Below are 18,224 nucleotides of genomic sequence, written 5' to 3'. Positions count from 1 at the left end.
TTGTGCGACTGCACTCCAGTCTGGGTGACAAGAGTAAGACCCCATCTCTTAAAAAAAAAAAAAAGTATGGTGAGTTTGAAAAATAGCAAAAAGCAGAGAAGTGAAAATGACTATAGTGGATAGAAGGGCAGCATGGAGGATGAAAAGAGTAGAAACAGACTGGAGACAGGAAAGCCAGGTAGGAGGTGGTCTCTGTAATCAGGCAAGAACTAATAAGGGTTTAGACTAAGGAAGAAACACTGGACATGAAGACAAGAAGCTGGACTCACAAAAACATTTTGGAGGTAACATAAGTAGGATTTTGACAACAGAATCGTTTGTTGTATGAAGATCCTGGACTGAATGAAATCCAGGGTTTGGGAGATTTGAAGGGATGATGACCCATTAAATGAGCTGGCAAATACAGGTGGTAAAGCAGGTCTGGGATGTTCAGAGAAGGATGGGAACACAGAATGGATGCCAAAAGCTGGGAGAAACGCCAAGTTCATGCCTATGGAAAAATGGAATTGAGGATGGAGCTAAAATTGGACTGAGGAAACTTAATCTGTAATGTCTTTCTTCTTTTCAGAAATACCTTGAAGTGATTGTACATATCTGGTGTGATATATACAAATGCTTAATTTCTGTATTTTTTTAAAAAACTTCCCAAAATTAGTGCTTGGAATTATTTAAAATAATATAGCAAACATTTTTGGAGTGCCTGCTATGTGTCTGGCACTGTTTCAGGCATTTGAAGTATTTGCTCTCTATGAAGCCTGCCTTTCAGCAGTTAGCAGGCCTGGAGTTCAGAAGCCAAAAACTGGCTTCTGATTCTGACACGGTCAGTAAGTGTATGACCTGGGCAAGTTGCTTCCCTGCCGAGCCCCATGCCCCCCAACCCCCCGCCCCGCTTCCCCCCCTCCCCCGCGCCCAGGATCTATTGCAGTTCTCAAGTCCAATGACTTAATACCGCAACGGTACCTCAGAATTCCTCATTCTCACAGAGCTGGTCCCCACAGTGCCGCCCCCGGACATGAACTCCTCCATGCAGCGGGTGTAGATGGGCTGGCCTAAGAACGGTTTCCAAATGGTCCTTTACGCCTCTGCCTCCCACCCCACTCTAGCCCAGGGTAACAGACTTTCCTCGTGGGATTTCAAATTTGCAAGCGAATCTTGAATATTTTTTTAGTAATGAGAGAGGGTACATTATATGTCCTAATCCCAGCCTAATCAGATTAACAGCAACTTCTGGACATTTAGTACCAGGAACTGTTTTAGGTGCTGTGGAGAGAACAGTTAAAAATGAAACAAAAATTATTGCCTTTATGAGGCTTAGTGGACAGAGTCCAAAAAAGTGACAACGTAGTGCGCCACTGCGACACAAGGTAAAGCAAGCTGGGCAAGCAACACCAGTTCTTTATTCCTGCACGCCTTAATCCCTAAGTAGCTCTTCCGGGTCACTGCCGTCTTCGCCAGCTCCAGACTCCGCCCATGGCCCGTCCTTCAGGCCTTGACTCCGCCCACGCATCGACGTAGAATTTCCAGGCCGGGCTCCCTGAAGGGCCACCCACCAGCGACGCCGACGTGAGGCTACTGCCATGGGGCTGAGCGGGTGTGTGGCGCGGCTGCTCGCGCCACTAATGTGGCGCAGGGCGGTTTCTTCGGTGGCGGGGTGCGCGGTTGGAGCTGAGCCCGGGCTTCAGCTGCTGGCCATGCAGCGGCTTCCCGTAGGAGCAGCGTTCTGCCGGGCTTGCCAGACCCCAAACTTTGTCCGCGGCCTGCACAGCGAGCCTGGCCTGGAGGAGCGGGCGGAGAAGACGGTCGACGAGGGACGCCCAGAATCGGACGCGGCAGGTACGGGCGTGGAGGAGAACGAAGGCGACCTTCTCCGGGCAGTCTGTAGTCAGGTCTCAGCCAAGGTGGCTCTGGGTTCCCCTCTTTGTGCATTTCTCTTGGAGTCACAAAGCTCCTGCACATCCAGAGCTGGTAGGGACTTCAAAGATTGTTGGCGCCAACTTTCCCTTTTCACAGTGAAGAAACTGAGGGCAAGAGATGAACTGCAAAATCGCAGCCTCCCGGACGGCCACCTCCCACCCTTGGCATCACAGTCTTACCGTCCTCACCTCCTTTCACTCTGTTCCTAGGATCCTGGAAAATGGGTTTGTGGGGACTGTTGGGGCTTGAGGATTCTGAGGAGCTCTAGGGTCTGGGTGCGAAGGGGTGCGTAGGAAGCACCAGTATTAGATGGGTCCAAGTTAATATCCTCTAGTTATTGCTGACGTTTTTAGAAACTTAAGAATGATAAACAGATTACATCTAAGAATGTAGAGTATGAGAGGGAGAGGCCTTAGTGGACTTAGCTACTAGGTCCTTTGGAGTCGGCTTTAGAACTTGGGCGAGCTTTAAATTTACAGCCTGTAATACTCCAAGCTGAAGATCAGAGTATCTAAATCTTTACGGGAAAAAAAATTAGATTTTCACAGGTAACAGTTGTTAATAACCCAGTGGCTTTATATGAAAACTTAAAGGTTCAGAATAATAATTACTTAAAAATGTAGCTTTTTCAGTGACTGACCTTAGGCCACAGTAATTCTGCTAGGCCTCGGTTTCTTCATCTCGCAATTGAAGATTGTGGACCAGGTATATCTAAGAGCCCTTCCAGCTCACAATTCTGTGACACGTTATGACTGAGATTCAATGTAATATGCTCCAGGATATCACCTCCTACCCAATTGTGGCACTGTTTTTCTTTGTATAGCATTTCTGTGTTTGTGGTGTATTGCTCCTTTTAAGTATTAGTGAATAGAAAGTCATTTGTCACTGATGTCTGGTTATACTTGCATATGGTTAATGGTGAAGGATGTATAGTGGCTCTGCGTAATCTGAGCACTGACCATAAAAGTTGAGCAGTGCTATGATACTGCTGTCTAGGTTGAGCTTCCAGGAGGCCTTTGCCTTGCTGTCTGTAAAAACACTTTGGACCTAAACACCCTCATGGAGGAACAGTCAGCTGCCGGCATCTCTGGGTGCATACAGGTCTATCTGCTTGGCCGTCCTGATACAAACAACTATTTGTGCATTTCAGATCATACTGGTCCCAAGTTTGACATCGATATAATGGTTTCACTTCTGAGGCAAGAAAATGCGAGAGACATTTGTGTGATCCAGGTTCCTCCAGAAATGAGATACACAGATTACTTTGTGATTGGTAGTGGAACTTCTACCCGACACTTACATGCCATGGCCTTCTACATTGTGAAAATGGTAGGATGCTTTCTTTTCTCTTTTGGACCATTAACTGAGTGGGATAGTGACAGTGCATCAGGCCAAGGAGCAACACTTAGAGAGTAAACCCATCGGCCGGGCGCGGTGGCTCAAGCCTGTAATCCCAGCACTTTGGGAGGCCGAGACGGGCGGATCACGAGGTCAGGAGATCGAGACCATCCTGGCTAACACAGTGAAACCCCGTCTCTACTAAAAATACAAAAACTTAGCCGGGCGAGGTGGCAGGCGCCTGTAGTCCCAGCTACTCGGGAGGCTGAGGCAGGAGAATGGCGTAAACCCAGGAGGCGGAGCTTGCAGTGAGCTGAGATCCGGCCACTGCACTCCAGCCTGGGCGAAAGGAGAACACCCTGTCCCAAAAAAAAAAAAAAAAAAAAAAAAAAGAGAGAGTAAACCCATCATACAAAGTTACAGAAGAAGCCCACATTTTCAGAATTTGCATGAATTCATTTTATGTTCTTTGATAGTGAAAGGTATGGGAACAAATATCCAGCCCTGTTGAGTTAGGATATTCCTGATTCTTTTCTCTTGTGACCGCAAGGAAGATTTTTTTTTTTTTTAGTTGAGATGGAGTTTTGCTCTTGTTGCCCAGGCTGGAGTGCAATGGCGCGATCTCGGTTCACGGCAACCTCTGCCTCCAGGGTTCAAGCGATTCTCCTGCCTCATCCTCCCGAGTAGCTGGGATTACAGGCATGTGCCACCACGCCCAGCTAATTTTGTATTTTTAGTGGAGATGGGTTTCTCCATGTTGGCCTGGCTGGTCTCGAACTCCCGACCTCAGGGGATCCGCCTGCCTTGGCTTCCTGAAGTGCTAGGATTACTGGCATGAGCCACTGCGCCCAGCCGGAAGATAATATTTTATAACCCGAGGCAAGCTAGAAGACAGTATAACCAGAGGGAGTTCTAGAGGCAGTATCCATTGCGGTAGCCACTAGCCACATGTGCCTATTTAATTATAAATTAGAATATAAATTCAGCCAGGCGTGGTGGCTCACGCCTGTAATCCCAGCACTTTGGGAGGCTGAGGCGGGTGGATCACCAGGTCAAGAGATCAAGAACATCCTGGCCAACATGGTGAAACGCTGTCTCTACTAAAAATACAAAAATTAGCTGGGTGTGGTGGCGTGTGCCTGTAATCCTAGCTACTCCGGAGGCTGAGGCAGGAGAATCATGAACCCGGGAGGCGGAGGTTGCAGTGAGCCGAGATCGCATCACTTCTCTCCAGCCTGGTGACAGAGCGAGACTCTGTCTCAAAAAAAATAAATAAAATATAAATTCAGTTATATTAACTATATTTCAGATGCTCAATAGCCACATGTGGCTAATGACTATCATATGGGACGGCCATAAAGCATTTTCATAATTGTAAAATGTTCTATTGGACAGTGCTGGCCTGGAGTTTAATTCAAATATTTCAGCATGCCCAGTGTTCCCAAGCACTGTTCCCAAGCATGGGGTATTGGGAAGGTAAGAACAAAAAAGATCTGTAGTCCTTGCCCTTACAGGTCTAGTTGAGGAAAGAAAGGGGGATTGTTTTCCATTTGCACTGAATATGAATCAGAATGAGGAAGAAACTACTTGGAAGCCTCCAGCTGACTCTGGTACCATTCCACAGGGCCATCATACCTTTCTTAGTCTGTTGAGAATTGGTCATAGAGGAGGCAGTTAAGACCAAAAGAGTAGCCGAGATTGTATAGAGAACGGTTGTAAAATAAAAAGGTGGGGGCTGTACACAAAACCCTGGTGCAACATGACAGAGCAGAAGAAGATGCCAAAAACGGGGTAACTGGAGAGAGAGGAAGAGAACTAGGAAAGCATAAAGAAGAGATATAAAGACAGCATACTAGGGTCCCTATCAGATGTAATGGTGGGATGGAGTAAGAAGACTTAGTGACCACTGGACTTGGGGATGTAAAAAGAATGGGAGGTTTTACAGAGAAGCTTCTGTGAAAGAGATAGATAGAAATTACCTTTACAAAGATTTTAGATGAGGAGAGAAATGCAAAGGCAAGAAAGTTTTGTTGTTTGTGGTAAAATATATATAACGTAAAACCTACCGTTGAATCTTTTTTATTTTTATTTTTGAAACAGAGTCTCACTCTGTCACCCAGGCTGGAGTGGAGTCTCGCTTTGTCACCCAGGCTGGAGTGCAGTTGCTCGATCTCGGCTCACTGCAAACTCCACCTTCCGGATTCCAGTGATTCTCTGGCCTAACCCTCCTGAGTAGATGGGATTATAGGCACCCGCCACCACGCTCGGCTGATTTTTCTATTTTTAGTAGAGATGGGGTTTCACCATGTTGGTCAGGCTGGTCTCCAACTCCTGACCTTGTGATCCACCCACCTCAGCTTCCCAAAGTGCTGGGATTACAGGCGTGAGCCACTGTGCCCCGCCCATTTAGTAATTTTAAAATGTGTTGTTCAGTAGCTTTAAGTACCTTCACATTGATGTGCAATCATTACCACCATCCATCTCTAGAACTTTTTTCATCTTGCAAAACCGAAACACTGAACTCATTAAACAATAACTCCCCATTTCCCCTTCCCTAGGCAGCTACCATTCTACTGCCTGTCTCTATGAATTTGACTACTTTTCAGTATCTCATAAGAGTAGAATCATACATTTGTGACTGACTTATCTGACTTAACATAATGTCTTCAGGGTTCATCCATGTAGCAACATGTGCCAGAATTTCCTTCTTTCTTAAGGCTGAATAATACTCTGTCTTGTGTATATACCACATTTCGTTTATCCTTTTATCCATTGATGGACACTTAGATTGCCTCCACCTTTTGGCTATTGTGAATAATGCTGGTACAAATATGTGTATAGAAATACTGTTCATGAGGCTGGGCGCAGTGGCTCATGCCTGTAATCCCAGCATTTTGAGAGGCCAAGGAGGGTGGATTGCTTGAGCTCAGAAGTTTGAAACCAGCCTGGGCAACACGGTGAAACCCCATCTCTACAAAAAAGATAAAAAATAAAATAAAAAATTGACCGGGCTTGGTGGTGTGTGCATGTAGTCCCAGCTACTCGGGATGCTGAGGTGGAGGATTGTTTGAGCCCAGGAGGTCGAGGCTGCAGTGAGCCGAGATTGTACTGCTGCACTCCACCCTGGGTGACAGAGCAAGACGCTGTCTCAAAAAAACAAAAAAAAAAACCAAACAAACAAAAAGGCTGGGCTCATGCCTGTAATCCCAGCACTTTGGGAGGCCAAGGCAGGTAGATCACCTGAGGTTAGGAATTCAAGACCAGCCTGGCCAAAATGGTGAAACCCTGTCTCTATTAAAAATATAATAATTAGCTGGGTATGGTGGAGGGTGCCGGTAATCCCAGCTACTTGGGAGACTGAGGCAGGAGAATTGCTTGAACCTGGGAGGTGGAGGTTGCAGTGAGCCAAGATCGTGCTGCTGCTCTCCAGCCTGGGTGACAAGAGCAAAACTCAGTCTCAAAAAAAAAAAAAAAAAAAAATTGTTTATGTCCTTGCTTTTAATGCTTTGGGGTATGTGCAAAAAAATGGGATTGCTGGATCATATAGTGATTCTGTTTTTAATTTTTGTTTTTTCTATTTACCAGCCTAGCACAAAGCTGAATGTTTTTAATTTTTTGAGGAGCTCCTGTATTCTTTCATAGTGGCTACACCACTTTACATTTCCTCTAGCAGTGCAGTTTCCAGTCTTCACATCCTCACCAACACTTATTTTCTGGTTTTGGTAATAGCCATCCTAATGGGCATGAAGTGAAATCTCATTGTGGTTTTTATTTGTATTTTCCTAAGGATTAGTGATGTTGAGCATATTTTCTTTTGCGTATTGCCCATTTGTATATGTTCTTTGAAGAACCTTCAAAGTCCTTTGCTTTTTTGTTTGTTTTAAAGAGACAGTGTCTCACTTTGTTGCCCAGGCTTCAGGGCAGTGGTGTGGTCATAGCTCACTGCAGCCTGGAACTTCTGGGCTCAAGTGATCCTCTCACCTCAGCCTCCCAAGTTGTTAGGACTAGAGGAGTAGTCGTCGTCAAATTCATAGAGACAGAAAGTAGAATGGTAGGAGTTACTCCACAATGCCCAGCTAATTTTTTTTTGTAGAGACAGGGTCTCACTATATTGCCCAGATTCTCTGCCCATTTTAAAATCAGGTTGGTTGTTGTTTTGTTGTTGAGTTGTAGGAGCTCTCTGTATATTCTGGGTATTAATCCTTTATCAAATATGTGACTTGCAGATGTTTTCTGCCATTCTGTGGGTTGCCTTTTTACTCTTTTTACAGTGTCCTTTGATGCACAAAAGTATTTAATTTTGGTGAAGTCCAATTTCTTTTTTCTTCTGTTGCCTGTGTCTTTGGTATTATATCCAGTAAATAATTGCCAAACCAGTATCATGTTTTCCCCATTTTCTTCTAAGAGTTTTATAGTTTTAGGACTCCTGTTTAGATATTTAACCCATTTCGAGTTAGTTTTTGTGGACGGTAAGGTTTTCCATGTGGACCCATTTCCTCAGCACCCTTTGTTGGAAGGACTGTCCTTTGTGCATTGAATGGTCTTGGCTCCCTTGTTGAAAATCATTTGACCATATGCACAAGGGTTTATTTCTGGGCTCTGTATTCTGTTTCATCAGTCTGCACGTCTGTCTTTTTGCTAGTTTCAGACTGTTTTGTTTACTATAGCTTTGTTCTAAGTTTTGAAATCAAGAAATACGAGACTCCAACTTTGTTTCTTTTACAAGATTGTTTTGGCTATTTGGGGTTCCTTGAGAGTCCATATAATTTTTTTTTGAGATGGAGTTTCGCTTATGTTACCCGGGCTGTGGTAGAGTGGCACAATCTTGGCTCATAGATTCAAGCAATTCTCCTGCCTTGGCCTCCCAAAGTGCTGGGATTACAGGTGTTAGCCACCATGCCTGGACCCATATAAATTTTAGGTTGGATTTTTCTGTTTCTTCAAAAAATATTGTGATCTTGATATAGATTGCATTGAATCTGTGGACTGCATTGGGTAGTATTGGCATCTTTACAGTATTGTCTTCCCATCCATGAATATGAAGTATTTTTCCATTTACTGGCATCTTTTAAGTTCTTTCAGCAGTGTTTTGTAGTCTTCAATGTACAAGTCTTTTGCTCCTGTGGTTAAGATTATTCTGCTAGGCTGGGTACGGTGGCTTATGTCTGTAATCACAGCACTTTGGGAGGCCGAAGCAGGCGGATCACCTGAGGTCAGGAGTTCGAGACCAGCCTGACCAACATGGAGAAACCTCATCTCTACTAAAAACATAAAATTAGTCGGGCGTGGTGGTACATGCCTATAATCCTGGCTACTTGGGAGGCCGAGGCAGGAGAATCGCTTGAACTCGGGAGGCGGAGGTTACTGTGAGCTGAGATTGCGCCATTGTACTGCAGCCTGGGCAACAAGAGCAAAACTCAAAACAAGAATGTCTCAATTAAAAAAAAGGATTAGTCTGTTATAAATGGAATTTTAAAAACTTTATTTTCAGGTTGCTCATTGTTACTGTATAGAAATACGATGGATTTTTGTGTGCTGAATTTGTTTAGTAGTCCTAACTGGGCTTTTTTTGTGGAATCTTTGGGCTTTTCTACATGTGAAGTTGTATTGTCTTCAGAGATGATTTTACTTCTTCCTTTCCAATTTGGAACCCTTTTTTTTTTCCTTGACGAATTGCTCCGACTAGAACTTCCAATACTGTGTTGAATAGAAGTAGGAAAAGCAGGCATACTTAGTTTTATTCCTGGTCTTACAGGAAAGCTTTCAGTCTCGTCACTGAATATATTAGCTGTGTGCTTTTGTTACATGGCCTTTATGATGTTGAAGTAATTTCCTTTTATGCCTACTTTGTTGAGTGCTTTATTGTCATAAGGTACTGAATTTTGTTAAATGCTTTTTCTGCATCAGTTCAGATTATCATATAGATTTTTTCTTCATTCTATTAATGTGGTATTATTGCATTGATCCGTTCTTATATGTTGAACCACCCTGCATTCCAGGGATAAATCCCACTTGGTCATGGTCTATACTCCTTTTAATATGGTACTGAATTTGGTTTGCTAGTATTTTGTTGAGAATTTTTGCATCAAATGTTCATCGGGGTATTGGTCTTATGGAATGAGTTAGGAAGTGTTCCCTGCTCTTCCATTTTTTGGGGAGAATTTGAGTATTGCATTCTGGTTTGAATATTTGGTAAAACTCGCCAGGGAAGCTGTCTGGTCTAGGACTATTGCTGACAGATTTTTGATTACTGATCCAATCCCCATAACTAGTTAACGGTCTATTGAAACTTTGTATTTCTTCGTGATTCAGTCGGTAGGTTGTGTGTTTCTAGAAATTTTGCTGTTTCATCTAGGTTACCCAGTTGTTTGGTGTACAGTTGCTCATAGTACTCTTACAATCCTATTTCTCTAAAATCAGTAGTGTCACCTCTTTCATTTCAGATTTTAGTTGTCTTTTTTCTTAGTCATTCTAAGAACCAAATCCTAGTTTCATTGATTTTGTCTTTTTCCTGCCCTAATTATCGTTTCCTTTGATTTTGGGGTGATATGAGATGTCCTTTGTCTCTTTTAACAGTTTTTACTTAATGGCCATCTTGTTTGATATTAGTATATCTGTCTTAACAAAATAACTGAACACATTTATAGGATGACAGGGTTCCATTAACATGTCATGAAGGCAGATGAGGTGAAATCAGTGGCACTGAGACAACCTGGCTTTATAAACAGAAGGTAGTATCTGCAGTCCCTAAAGGTGAAGGGAAGCTGGGAGGAACACAAGTGATGGATGTAGGTGGGTACCACATGCCGACTGAGCTTTTTCAGCCTCAGAGGCACTCTCAGAAGGGCTGGGGCAGGAGAATTCAGGGGAGAGGTGAAAGTGGATAAGATTTAGAGGGAGAAATAGTTTCCCTAAGTTATTCATCACAGGGCAAAGTATAGCAATGAGAAATGGGTAAGATTAAAAACAAACAAACAAAAACCAACAGACCTTCAGCAAGAACAGGCTTCCCCCTTCTCCTCTTCCTTTAATAAACCATGTGGCTTTTTGCAGTACAAACACCTGAAATGTAAACACGACCCTCATGTTAAGATTGAAGGGAAGGACACTGATGACTGGATGTGCGTGGATTTTGGTAAGTTACTCTGGCGTATTTTACAGGTAACTGATGGTACTACACTAATCTTGAGTTGTTTTCAGTTGCAAAAGGATTGAGATCAAATTGATGAATGTATTCCCAGGTAAGATTTTTGAAGTGTGTTTAAGGTAACAAAAGCTTTTTTAGTTATAATCCAGGTGGTCTTATTCACATGTAGAATTTTCACCTAACCAAGCCAAAGTACCCTAGGTAATGCGCACCTGGAGGAAGATATATACTACATGGTGTGTATCTACTAGCTATACAGATCAGGAAGGTGGTGGACAACAGAGTAACATAGTAGAGGCGGGAGAGATTCCTTAGTAGTGGTAGAGGAAGGTTTGGGGGCTGGGGTGCATAGATGAGGATGAGGTTATTCCAGGCACAAGAAAGGACAAGAGCAGAGGACTAGAATTTTGAAAAGGTCTAACAACTTTGGGTATTAATGTGTACATAGTTTCAAAGCACCTCCCAACAAGATACTATTTACAAAGGGGAAAACATAGCTGTATGTCAAGAACTGAGGAATCTTGAGATTTTATTCTACTGGTAAGCTAATAAGTTGTCCCGCCAGTTTTCATGGATACTGGTAAAAGCCAAGACTGTTAGAGGGTTAGAGACAAAGGACAGTTTATTACAGCAGTAGCCAGCATCCATTTTGCACTGGTTTCCTGAGTTCTGGATTCCATAGGGCAACGTGGGCCAGATGACACCAGCATACACAGTTGTAAAACAGGAACTCAGATGAGGGTGTCTTGGCCTTTTTGTAACTGGCAAGAAGCAGGGCTGCCTTTGCTCTGATGGTTTCTCACTTTTGTCGCTATTAAGTGCTTTGGACCAGGTCATTTTGCACGTGGGGTGGGGTGTCTCTTGTGCAACGGTAGGATGTTTAGCAGTATCCTCCTTTCCAATTGTGACAATAAAAAAAATGACTCTAAACATTACCAGTATTACCCAATTGAGAAATGCTGTTGTAAGCAAAGCTGCCCTTTGCCCTGGAGGGAGGCAGTATCTTTCTGTTAAGAATATTCACAATACAAAACATTCATGGATAGTCAGAACAAAATGCAGTGTTTTGCACAAAAGATGTGCGTAAGTGTGTTACCCATGGAGAATTGTCACCAAAGAGAAACCTGACCACCTTTAGTCTCTTTGATAAAGTTACTATCACCAGCAATGTTATATATTGACATATCCCTCCTATAAGGCACGCTGAGAAAGGCATAGCATCATTTCTGTGGTATTTTTACCGGAATGGGGTCCACAGTGATGCTAATCTGGGAACCACACTTGCGAACCACTGCTTTATTCCTAGAGTTATACTAGCCAGTGTGTGTTGTAAGGTAAGAAATAAAAGCAAATTAACTATTCCTTCATTGTATCTCTTGTCTGTCCCTGATAGGCAGCATGGTGATTCATTTGATGCTTCCAGAAACCAGAGAAATCTATGAATTAGAGAAATTATGGACCCTACGTTCTTATGATGACCAGTTAGCTCAGATAGCACCTGAGACAGTACCTGAAGACTTCATTCTTGGAATAGAAGATGATGCTTCATCTGTGACTCCAGTGGAGTTCAAATGTGAATAAAATATTTTATGCACTGCTTTAGTCATTTCAGATTTGGATTGAGTCACTTATTGGAAAGTACAGCTCCTAAAGCCCGCCTCCTTGGTTAGGCTGCTCTTAGGACAAGGCTTGTCTACTTCATGGGCACTCCTGCTAACTGACATGCAGAGACTGTAGATAAGTGGGCTAATACCTGCAACCAAAAATCAGTACACTCTACCCAAAACTTATGACACACTGCCTTTATCCTAGAAATGTCATCAGAATTTCCTGGAGTGAGTTAGCACTGGCTCCTGTGATTGAGTTCTCTGCTCAGATTTTTATTAATTTAGCTTAAATGTAAATCTTAACCCTGTTTAATGGAATGGCAAAAATTTTAAAAAGTAACATAAAATGTACCACCAGCCCACTGGTCCTATTTTTATACTTTTTCTTTGAGGTGATAATATTCTTCTAGGAGGACTTCTGTAACCCTTCCACAATACTCCAGTAACAAAAGAAAGTAAACAAAGTGTTAGGAAAAACTCTGAAAGCTCTAGTTCTTAACATATGCAAGAGTATTATCAAGGTTCACATTAAGTACCATGGCTGGACATGGTATAACAGAAATCTGTCTATAGAGTTTGAAAAACTCAAATTCAGAATGTTCACATACAATTGAAAACCAAAAATAAAATGTACTACACAACAAACTGCACCTAAATGATGAAAAACTTTATTCTGCGTCAAGATACCTGGAAAATGAAGCTGCATTTGGGGCACATTATACATGAGGAATGATCCATATATGGTGAGTACAAAACTCAATTATAGAATTATTTCTTAGCTAGTACCAGATACTCCAAATTACAAATGCTTAAGTAAAAGTAAAATACGATTTGCCATACTAAAAGGCTAGAAGTGAAATATGACAGAATTTAAACCAGCAGATATAAATGCAGCACCTATGTGTATATTGATTAAAAATCAAATATTGGGGGAAAAAAATATGAGAAAAGCTCTGGCCTTAAACACATCTCACCTGAAATCCAACCAGAAAGCCAGTCCATGATTTTAGCAATTTTAATTCATTGTATGAAAAAAAATTATGAATGCTAGGAGAATCCAGTGACAAAAAGGGCACTTTTTTGGTTAAAACTACAAAAGAAACTTGTTTTGTGAGAACATTAAGGAAAACATTTTAAATCATTTTCAAAATGTCTAGTTGATACGATCTTCAGAAAAACAGTCCGTATAGAAATTCATCTTGAAATAAGAATGAGGCAGTGATTTTTTTTAAAGGGATATATATATATCCTTTAGATCAGTGTAGTATGACTGTGATCATCTTACAAACAAAACTCAAAATCAATTCAGAGAGCAGCGTGGCCTTGGAGACCACCCACACCCAACATAATTGTACACACTGGACTTTGCTGTCAAGCTAAGGAGTGAGCAAATGAGTTCGGTATCAAAGGTCATATGTTTTCACAGTCATTCAAATTATATCCCAAAAACTTTTATTCTCTCTCTTTTGACTTTTTTTTTTTTTCCCAAAGAACTGATTGCAGAGTATACAGAAGTCCTGCTATACTTATGTACTACTTTAGGTGGAGTCTAATTTTTTTTTTTAAATTTATCAGTGCTTAAAAATCTTCAAAATACTAGTGAGGCTCATGACAGTGCTGGCTGCATGGAAATGTAGCCTTTTGTTGCCTTTAAACACTGTCACACCATCTATGACTGTCCCATTGGTCTGAAGTGTACTGGCAAACTAAGCATCCTGTAAGACAAGCTAAAGCTTGCTTTTTGCCAACTAGTTGAAAGTCCTGCATCTCTTCATTGATGCACTTTCTTTAGGTATTGATAGTCAAAAGCACAAAGCATTTATTATGCATTCAATCATGTAGCTAAACAAAAAACTGAAGTCTCCTGAAGCCATTTAAACCAGCCGTTCCAAAACCTCCTGCCACCACTTTGTTAGTACCATCAAAAACTTTCTCAACTATAAATGAAAGAATAAATGGTAGTGCTGCTCTCCAGATATTAGGCACTGCTCCGTATCTTTGAACATTTTATTTTTTTACCTAATAACTGTGTCAAAAGCCTCAAAAAACCCTGAAATTAATTTTCCAGCTTTACTGTCACCAGCCAGAAGTAAAATTCTTAATTTGCCTGTTAGCTGATTGCTGTTAAATTTTAAATTTATTTTTTAAAAAACGGTTGGACTTCTATCATTATAAAGTATATAAAATTTTCAAAAAAAAGGAACAATTTTGCTTTTCGTTGTATTATTGAATACCTGAGGTAGTTGAGTAAAAATGCACATTTAATACCCCTGCCAACACCATTCAGCACTTCCCTTAGGTTACTCATGTTAGTGTTAGGTAAAAATAAAACTGAGAACAGTTTTTCTATGCTAATGGCTTAACATTTAAGTTCCTGTGATAATTATTCTGATCCAATTGTAACAATTGGATTTAGGAGCAATCTGTTTGATGAATTTAGTGAAAGCATCATTAAGCCAATTTCTGGCATTATGGGGGAATATTAAGAATAATTAGAATATCTGTTATACTGTGAGACTACAACAAAGGGAAGTGCATAGAGCTCTTCTCTTTCCCTCCCTCCCCTACCCTTTTTTGTTTGTTTGTTTTAAAGCTGGGTGTCATACATTTCAGAGAGCATAAAGTATACATTCTCACAGAGACAGGAGTTCAAAAGTTGCCTGGTCCTCAGAAACAACTGGCTAGGTAAAAACTTGTGCATGTGATTCTGGATAGGGGGTCAGCGCCCGTCTGTTGGTTAAGCAATCTGTCTTTGGTTTGGCATCTGCCTCTGTGGTGGGCTGTTTCCTGAGCCTTTACTTCCGTCTTGACTGAGGTGGTCCACTTTGCAGAGCCTTCTGTTGTTGGTGCTGCTTTACCTGAGTCAGAATTTCCTGAATTTTTCTCTGGGCAACCTGGAAAAGGACAGAGCTTTGAAATTCTACTTGATCAAAAGCTACTAAAAGTTATTGTAACCCCTCATTTCAACAATTTCAAATAGAAATCCACTTGATGATTAAAGATACATACTAGTCAGTTTGCTAGTAGTCTCTGAAATCACCTGCTAAAAGGGAGATGAAGAGTCTTAATCATCAAACAATCTTAACTAATTCTATCAGGTAGGAGCACCTGTGGGAAAATCGCTTCCAATTGAGAAAGATACAAAAGCTTATCCATTTTAGAGCCCACTTGCCTGGCAAGCATAGAAGTGACCAGTTATTTTGACAACCACTTGGTCATTCTCATCAGGTGTCTGGTCACGAGGGACAACAACTTCTGCACTTGACAAATTCTGAAGTTCATTCACCTGAAAGAGATAAATATAAATCACATTAAGTGGCAGTTTTAAAAGCTTCCTTCCTGAGCACTTACTGTGTGCCAGACACTGAGCTATGTATGGCTTTACAAATTTCATTTAGTCCACTAGTAATTCCATGAGGTTATTAGAATTATCCCCATTTCAAGATGATTAAGCCTCATCCAAAGAAATTGATTTGTCCAGTTACACAAGTGAATGGCAAAACTAGATTCAAATCCTGAGTCTGATTCCAAAGTGTGTGTACTCAGTCACTTCAAAATTATAAATAGCTTTGAAACCCACTTATAAGTTATATGTATTAGAAACTAGAAACAGTTTGCTTTTTTTCCATTATAGATGTAACGAGCTGTAGATGAAATTCTTAAAATTCCTGTTAAGTGTCTGTTCAATAAAAAGCTAAAGTTTTATCAAGAGAACGTTAAATGCTCTTTATAAATATAGGACAATCCTCTCACACAAAGTGATCTGAAAGAGATGCATTACTTTCACTAATAGCTGGCGCCAACACTCAGACAGGAAACAAAAGGCAGTCTTCTCCAAACCTTGGTCAAGATGGTCCTGCTTTTTATAAATTAGCCAAAATTCGGGGACTTGGAACTCCTAAGTACCTTTCAACGCTTTCCCTTTCATACCACTGCACAGGTTTTGCTGAAGTACTTGCCGTTTTGCCTCCTTTTCCAATAACTCTGCCAGCAGCAAAGGATGGCACTCTGATATGAGCTTCAAGTTTCACCTCTTCTTTAGGACTAACAAAGTTTTCTTCTTTAATTTTTCCATAAATTCTTCCCTGAGCCTACAGATTAAAACACATCCTATTAGTGTCATTCATGTATGAAATGGAAAAGATCAGTTAACTCGAAAGTGGGATATCCCAAATCCAAGTGGGATAGCCCTTTGCAGTGACACATCTACATTTCACAGATTATTGAAAATAACATAGAAGAGAGCAGTTAGGAAGTCCTAAAAGGTTGACAATAACTACTACCCATCACAGTAGAGGCAACTGAATGCTTGGTGGAAGAAGGATAAGCCATATTCTTCTGATGAAAATAGTTAAAGGCAGTTAATAGCCTAATAAAAATAAATTTTTGTGGGCAAATGGCCATTTGTACTAAAATTGTGATAGGTAAAACTTCTCATGCTGGCCATGAGAAATTAATTGCATTTTTCTTTCCTTTTTTTTTGGAGATGGGGTCCTTCTGTTGTCCAGGCTGGAGTGCAGTGGTGTAATCATAGCTCACTGCAGCTTCAACCTCCTGGGCTCAAGCGATCCTCCCACCTCAGCCTCCTGAGTAGCAGCTGGGACTACAGGCATGCAACACCACCCCTGGCTTTTTTCTTTTGAGACGGAGTCTTACTTTGTTGCCCAGGCTAGAGTGCAGTGGCACGATCTTGGCTCACTGCAACCCCTGCCTTCCAGGTTCAAGCAATTCTCCTGCCTCAGCCTCCCTCCCTCCCGGTGGGATTACAGGTGCCCGCAACCACACGCGGCTAATTATTTTTGCATTTTTAGTAGGCATGGGGTTTTACCATGTTGGTCAGGCTGGTCTCGAACTCTTGACCTCAAGTGATCTGCCCACCTCAGCCTCCCAAAGTGCTAGAATTACAGGCGTGAGCCACCGTGCCACTAATTTTTATAGAAATGGGGGTCTTGCTATGTTGCCAGGTTCATCACAAACTCCTGGGCTCAAGAGTCCTGCCTTGGCCTCCCAAAGTGTTGGTATTACCAGTGCACGCCACCACACCTGGTCACATTTTTTTTTGAGCAAAAGAGACTGAGAACTGCAGAGTCAGCTATGCCAGGCTCATTAAAAGTCAAACTCATGTCTACATGGGCCAGTTAGAAATCTGCTGAGAAAAATGTTTTCAATTTAAATGTGTTTCATACTCTTAGAAGGGTGGTTTTTCCTTTGAATATTTTAAAAAGGCTACAACATCAAGACAAAGACACTTTTTTTTTTCTTTTTTGAGACAGAGCCTTGCCCTGTCATCCAGGTTGGAGTGTAATGGTGTGATTTTGGCTCACTGCAACCTCCCACCCCCGGGTTCAAGCGATTGTCCTGCCTCAGCCTCCCAAAGTAGCTGGGATTACAGGTGCCCGCCACCACACCCAGCTAATTTTTTGTTGTTATTTTAGTTGAGACGGGGATTCACCGTGTTGGCCAGGCTGGTCTTGAACTCCTGACCTCAGGTGATCCACCCACCTCGGCCTCCCAAAGTGCTGGGATTACAGGTGTGAGCGACTGTGCCTGGCTTTAAAAAAAAATTTTTTTTTAAGAGACAGAGTCTCTTTCTGTCACTCAGACTGGAGTGCCATGGTGTGATCTCAGCACCCTGCAATCTCTGCCTCCTGGGTTCAAGCGACTCTCCTGCCTCAGCCTCCCAAGGAGCTGGGATTACAGGCACCCGCCACCATGCCCAGCTAATTTTTGTATTTTTAGTAGAGATGGAGTTTTGCCATGTTGGCCAGGCTGGCCTTGAACTCCTGCACTCAAGTGATCCACCCACCTAGGCCTCTCAAAGTGCTGGGATAGCAGGTGTGGATCACTGCACCTGGCCAAGAGACTTCTGATATTTAGAGTCAATACATCCTATCACCTACTGCATGCAACTAGAAGTTATATATAAATATCCTATTACATACAACCATCAGTCAGCAAAGGAGAAAGGAGCCCGAGAGTTGGTTTGACAAACTGCCAGGGTAAACCACAAAAAACAATAGTACCCAACACGTGTTCACTGCTTCAGAAAACTGAGCTCATTTTAGGGCATTACAGACAAAATTTGTCTTAATACCCTATATTCCATTGATCCTTAACGCCTCAGGGCAATGATGTAGATATTACTACTACTTAACACAGTCAAAAGCACACTAGGGATATGTACACTATCCTCCAAAACTGAAGCTCTTGAATTTGTA

General features: G+C 41.9%; 2 protein-coding genes across 4 annotated transcripts in view; one reads left to right on the top strand and one right to left on the bottom strand.

The window, feature by feature from the left end:
- The first annotated feature begins 1,424 nt into the window (after window positions 1–1,424).
- On the top strand, window positions 1,425–12,342 carry MALSU1 (mitochondrial assembly of ribosomal large subunit 1). Its single transcript, XM_025378427.1, has 4 exons — window positions 1,425–1,833; window positions 3,065–3,243; window positions 10,306–10,387; window positions 11,793–12,342. The coding sequence occupies exons 1-4, from the start codon at window positions 1,578–1,580 to the stop codon at window positions 11,978–11,980; spliced, it is 705 nt and encodes a 234-aa protein (XP_025234212.1). The 5' UTR covers window positions 1,425–1,577; the 3' UTR covers window positions 11,981–12,342.
- A 310-nt stretch (window positions 12,343–12,652) lies between these two features.
- IGF2BP3 (insulin like growth factor 2 mRNA binding protein 3) overlaps window positions 12,653–18,224 on the bottom strand; it is a 156,262-nt gene continuing 150,690 nt past the window's right edge. For all 3 annotated transcript variants that reach the window (XM_025378424.1, XM_025378423.1, XM_025378426.1), the window contains 3 exons: window positions 15,966–16,097; window positions 15,179–15,292; window positions 12,653–14,900 (listed from right to left, as the gene is read on the bottom strand). In XM_025378424.1, the coding sequence (XP_025234209.1) occupies window positions 14,802–14,900; window positions 15,179–15,292; window positions 15,966–16,097 (345 nt within the window). In that variant the 3' untranslated portion in view covers window positions 12,653–14,801. The remainder of the gene's footprint in view (window positions 14,901–15,178; window positions 15,293–15,965; window positions 16,098–18,224) is intronic.

Source organism: Theropithecus gelada, chromosome 3, assembly GCF_003255815.1.
Source record: "Theropithecus gelada isolate Dixy chromosome 3, Tgel_1.0, whole genome shotgun sequence".
Lineage (NCBI taxonomy): Eukaryota > Metazoa > Chordata > Mammalia > Primates > Cercopithecidae > Theropithecus > Theropithecus gelada.
Note: the sequence above shows the minus strand (reverse complement) of the source record. Positions and strands in the feature narration are given on the sequence as shown.

Bases quoted from the DNA above. Each gene is read 5' to 3' on its own strand.
- MALSU1 (XM_025378427.1), top strand. From the start codon at position 1,578: ATGGGGCTGAGCGGGTGTGTGGCGCGGCTGCTCGCGCCACTAATGTGG. The intron at 3,244-10,305 runs GTAGGATGCTTT...GGCTTTTTGCAG, and splicing joins CCTTCTACATTGTGAAAATG to TACAAACACCTGAAATGTAA. The intron at 10,388-11,792 runs GTAAGTTACTCT...TGTCCCTGATAG, and splicing joins CTGGATGTGCGTGGATTTTG to GCAGCATGGTGATTCATTTG.